Below are 5,818 nucleotides of genomic sequence, written 5' to 3'. Positions count from 1 at the left end.
TTTTGGATCTGTGGTTCTTTGTCATTAGTTTTATAATATTCTTATCCGTTATTGCTTCCAGGATTTCAAAGTTTCTCTTCTTTGTTATTCTCATTATACATAGATTAGATCTTTTGTTTCACAATTTTTGGGTTCTTCTGTTTCACCACCCAGTTTTGTTCCTTCTGTTTTCATTTTCAATTTTGGGTGTTGTTATTGACTTATCTTAAAGCTCTGTTTATTTCGTGGGCCATGTCAAATCTATTACTGACCCCATTAAAGACATTATTCATTACTGTCACAGTGTTTTATTTATTTTCTTTAGCTTTTACTTATAATGTTTGTCTTGCTCATGTTATACATCTGTTCTTACATGTGGCTTAATTTTTCTATCAGTAGCATTATTGTGCAAATCATAACCTACTTCCATTGACTCAATACTGACTCACAGTGACCCTATATAATGTTTCCTAGACTAAATCTTTATGGGAGCAGACAGTCCCCTCTTCCTTCTAGGGAGCAGCTGGTGGGTTTGAACTACCAACCTCCAGTTATTTCTCATGCTTGCTTTACCTTTTCAAGCAAAGGAACAAATAGCCAGTCTCTCATTGTCTTCATGTCACGACTCTCTTTTCCTTCTTTTATCCTGTATTTTTTGTTTTGTCGAATATTACTGAGAGTCTTATGGAAGAAGGTGAAATTGTTTTTTACCATTAAGAAATTATGGTATGAATGTGAAATAGATTTATCATTAGTAGACTTTTTTAGTTCTATAGTTTTGCTATACTAAAAAATACCATAAGTGAGTAGCTTTAGTGAACAGATTTTTTTTTTTTTTTTGCCGTCATAGTTTAGAAGGTTAGAAGTCTGAATTCAGGATGCTGATTCAAGGGGAAGGCTCTCTGTCTCTGATTCTCAGTTCATTTTTCTGCTCTGGGGAAACATACTTATAATTTTTTTTTTTTATTTCTCATGGATCATGTCACATATATCTTCCTCTTCATTTGTACTTGCTTTCATAATTTGTTCTTTTATGACAATGACAGTGAGTTAATAAACACCCTACATCATTAGATTAATACTGCTTCAAAATCAAATCAAGGAAAACCATTTCCCAAATAGGATAACTATAGGTATAGTGATTAGGATTTACAGTTCATTTGTGGGGGGGGGGAGGGAGCACAATTCAGTTCACAACCTTCTAATAAATAATCTGGCTTTTAGGGACCATAAGTATCAAGAGGAGTAAGACTGGGATTAATCATAGCCAAATTTTTAATCTCAGTACTGTTGCTAAATTTATGATATATGATGCCAAATGTTGGGAGCTATTCATCACCCTTCCCTACTACAAATACCCATGCAAATAGTGAAGGGAATGGTCTGACAGTCAAATGTTAGACACAACACAAAGCCTTTTGAATTCACAGTAATTGATAAAGTCACAGTTCCTCAGTTTTCTGTCTCCTTCAATCCTTTCATATGCATTTGAGAATAAGGTACTTTGCTAATTCAGGGCATTTGTGATGTTTTAGAACACAATATTATTTGAGGATGTGGCTCTGGATTTTAACCAGGAAGAGTGGGCTTTGTTGGATTTTTCTCAGAAGAAACTGTACACAGATGTAATGATGGAAACCTTTCAGAACCTGTGCTCAGGTAAGAATAGCTTCATTTTTCCCATCTAGTTCTTGTATGGGTCAATATGTCGTATTCATTCACATCTTACAAGATTTAGGTTGAGGAATTGATATAAATTGGTGAACATAACGGGCATTTTCACTGCCCTCATGGACCTTTGAGTGTAGTGGCATTCCCATCAAAGGGAAAATCTGTTATTAAATCAACACTTTATTTCTGTTGATGTTAAAAGACTTGATGCTCTTGAAGTGTGTGAGTATTGGGTTCATGGGTCACTTTAGGTTAAAGAAGGATTTGTAGTTTAGGGTATAGTTAATGTTTTACTATGTTCGTTATAAATTTGGTGTAATCATGTTGATATAAATGAACTTATGCATGTCCGTCCCTGGAAATCACAGATAGCAAAGTATTATCACAATTTCAGGAAAATGTGATTCTCTTTCTTCCCCACCTGATCTGCTCTTCCTCATGAACACCATGTTAAACATGCTAATTTTTGTACCTAATCTGCCAGAGGGAGATATTTTAGGAAAGTTAAACTGCTGTCCCTGAGAGCAGCACAATTACATGAATCTATTGAAAGATCAGCCCTGCTGGAATTTAATTATATTTAGAGGAATCAAATTGTAAATGCCTCTGGTTATGTAGGTTAAACCTCTACATATAATTTTGCTGACTTTTAAATTTTTCATTAATTTTTTTATGCCTTTTATGTTTATGAGGGAAAGAGCCTCCTATCATTTAGAACAATTTACTTTTGGTCTTTTAATAGTACCTTTGTTCACATTCATTGTTTATAATATCTTTACATGTTGGTCTGATAATTTTAATCTACTCATAGTATCATTTCTCTTAATTATCATTTTTATGTTGGTAACTATTCCAAAACCCTAATATATTCTTCTTCATATGTGCTCTATCCCTCATAAAATGTCTTTCCTTTTTTGTTTCTTGTCATGAAACACTATTTAAAATTATCGGATTAGTTTTTCAACAGGATAATAATGGGCAAAATTTGTCTCTGAAGAATGACTCCCAGTTCTCCATGTTTGGAATAATATGTGAAATACATGGCAGTGAATATCAACAGAACAAACAGGAAAGGTTTGTGAAGTGACTATTATTTACATGAAAGCAAGCAATACCTCAAGAAAGAGTATTCAAGTATTAAGTTTGTGTGTGTGTGTGTGTGTGTGTGTGTGTGTACAACTAGTACTAAAATGGTATTATCACATAATTTTCACAATACAATGTTTCTATAAATGTAAATCATATTTTGAGTATTTTAAATATATTGTACTTATATATAGTTATCAAATAGACCCATTATTTAGAAAGATAGTAATGATAGACCTTATCTGAGATGACTGAATGTGTGCAACATGAGATAACTCACAGCAGAGAAGGCACATTCAATGTAAATTATAGTTTTGAAATGGTAACAGAATCCTGACAATATGCTATTTTTAACAGAAAAAATACGGTAGAGAGCCTCAATGCAACTGAAGAAGATAGAGAAAAGGCATATAAAGAACATAATCAGTCTGGCAGAACTCTCAGTTTGATTGCAGAATTTACTAGACTCAAAAGAACTTCTGTTGGAGTAAATCCTTCTGAATGCAAGGAGTCTGGAAAAGCCTTCATGGATCATTCATCATTTAAGAATCAGTGCAGATCTCATAATGGATGCAAACCTGATCAATATAAGGAATGTGGAAAAACTGGTCATTGTTCCTCTTACATAAAACCTCATTCAAGAATGCGTACTGGTGAGCAACTTTGGGAACGTAAGAATTGTGGGGGACTCTGTAGTTGCTCCTCATCCCTCACAAAACATTTAAAAACTCACAGTGGAAAGAAGTGTTATGAATGTAAAAAATGTAGGTGTGTTTCAAAGTTTAATACACATTTGAGAAATCACAGTGGGGAGAGGCTGTTCAACAGTAAGAAATGTGGTAAAGCCTTTAATGATTCATCAGCTGTCAGTAGACATCTAAGAACTCACAGAAGAGAGAAGCCTTTTGAATGTAAGGAATGTGGGAAAGATTTTAGGTATGTTTCAGAGCTCAGTACACATTTAAGAACTCACAGTGGCGAGAGGCCTTATGACTGTAAGGAATGTGGGAAAGCCTTTATTGATTCATCCACTCTCACTAGGCATCTTAGAGTTCACAGTGGAGAGAAGCCTTATGAATGTAAGGAATGTGGGAAATCATTTTGTGAATCCTCAACCCTCACTAACCATCTAAGAACTCACAGTGGAGAGAGGCCTTATGAATGTAAGGAATGTGGAAAAGCCTTTAGTCGTTCTTCATACCTCAAAGGTCACATTAGAACTCACAGTGGCGAGAGGCCTTATAATTGTCAGGAATGTGGAAAAGCCTTTAGTCGGTTTTCAAACCTTAAGATCCATATTAGAACTCACAGTGGAGAGAGGCCTTATGAATGTAAGGAATGTGGGAAAGCCTTTAGTCAGTCCTCACACCTCATAATCCATATTAGAACTCACATTGAAGAGAGGCCTTATGAATGTAAAGAATGTGGTAAAGTCTTCAGTCACATTTCTAGGCTTAATAGACATTTAAGAACTCACAATGGAGAGAGGCCTTATGAATGTAAGCAGTGTGGGAAAGCCTTTATTAATTCCTCATGCCTCACTACACATCTAAGAACTCACAGTGGAGAGAGGCCTTATGAATGTAAGGAATGTGGGAAAGCCTTTTATGATTCCTCAACCCTCACTAAACATCTAAGAACTCACAGTGGAGAGAGGCCTTATGAATGTAAGGAATGTGGGAAAGCCTTTAGTCGCTCTTCACACCTCAAGATCCATATTAGAACTCACAGTGGAGAGAGGCCTTATGAATGTAAGGAATGTGGGAAAGCCTTTAGTCGGTCTTCACACCTGAAGCTCCATATTAGAACTCATAATGGAGTGAGGCCTTGTGAATTTACAGAATGTGGAAAAGCTTTTAGTTGGTCTTCAACTCAAGAGTCATAATAGGACCTCAAATAGAGGTATTGTGAATGTAAAGAATAAAGAGAAACATTTTAGCTGCATTTCAAGGTTCGGTAGACATTTAAGAACACATAATAGAGAGAGGCCTTGTGAATATAATAAATGTGATAAAGGCTTTAGTGACTAATTAACCCTCATTAGATATCTAAGAACTTAGTGTAGTGAGTCTTTATGAATGCAGGAAAGTCTTTAATGAGTTTTTAACAATCACCTATTGCCAAAGAGCTTACAGTAGAAAGAGATGTATTGACAGAACACAAATTTATGCAACCATTACCACTGGAGAACTACATAATCGCTTTTGCCTCCAAAGTACTGCTCCCTCTTTTTTATTTTTTCATTAAATTTCTCACTATCCATTCAGCATGTGGATTTTAGATTCTAGTTTCTTTCATTTTGCATTATGGGTTTCATATTGATCTGTATTAATGAATGTGTTACTTATCATCCCTTTTAATCGCTGCATAGTATTTCATTGCATACACGTCACTCTTTGCGTAAGCACACTAGAAGGCTATTTTTTATTGCTTTTTTCAATGTATAAAACAGTTAAAAACTCTCATACACAGTTTTTTTATGTGAACATATTTCAATTTTCTAATATATAGGAGTTAGATAGCTATGTCATGTGGCAGTTCTAGTTTCACTATTAAAAGACTCTATAAATCAGTTTGCAAAGGATCCAGGCCATTTCATAGGTCTACCAGTAATAGCATTTGTTGTATGGATATGTAGAGGCTTCCCTTTGGCGTCCTTTAGTACACTTCTGTCACTGGTTTTAGGGGATACATTTAGATGTTTAGCTCATCTTATTTGCTGAAGAGAGGGTATAGGTTATAGCATTTGGATTAGGCAATAGCTTCAATATATATAGGTTTCCAGCCTATGTCACTACTGCTCAAAGTAACATCTGGAGATAGATTGTCATTTCCAGGCAGCACCCCAGTACTGGAGAACAAACGTGGAGAATATAGGAACAAAAGAGCCCATTCCACTGGTAAATAATATAAGTGAATCTGGAAAGAGTATTCCTTCTTTCTCTACCATTCTCCATACACTGGTTACTGACTCAGAATAGCTAGAAGACCTAGTTCTATTATTAAAGAGTTATTTTACATAGTATTATAAGTTATTTACTTAATTACCTTTTCAAATTGTATATATATATATGTGTATATA

General features: G+C 34.9%; 1 protein-coding gene across 2 annotated transcripts in view; it reads left to right on the top strand.

Annotated features, from left to right (window-relative positions):
- Nucleotides 1-5,192, top strand: part of LOC123521634 (zinc finger protein 420-like) — a 41,054-nt gene extending 35,862 nt beyond the window's left edge. For both annotated transcript variants that reach the window (XM_045289682.1, XM_045289681.1), the window contains exons 3-5: nucleotides 1,515-1,638; nucleotides 2,607-2,724; nucleotides 3,094-5,192. In XM_045289682.1, coding sequence (XP_045145617.1) covers nucleotides 1,515-1,638; nucleotides 2,607-2,724; nucleotides 3,094-4,621 — 1,770 coding nt within the window. In that variant the 3' untranslated portion in view covers nucleotides 4,622-5,192. The remainder of the gene's footprint in view (nucleotides 1-1,514; nucleotides 1,639-2,606; nucleotides 2,725-3,093) is intronic.
- Nucleotides 5,193-5,818: the final 626 nt, after the last annotated feature.

This window comes from Echinops telfairi, unplaced genomic scaffold, assembly GCF_000313985.2.
Source record: "Echinops telfairi isolate 266 unplaced genomic scaffold, ASM31398v2 ScPeMD7_30;HRSCAF=105, whole genome shotgun sequence".
NCBI lineage: Eukaryota > Metazoa > Chordata > Mammalia > Afrosoricida > Tenrecidae > Echinops > Echinops telfairi.
Note: the sequence above shows the minus strand (reverse complement) of the source record. Positions and strands in the feature narration are given on the sequence as shown.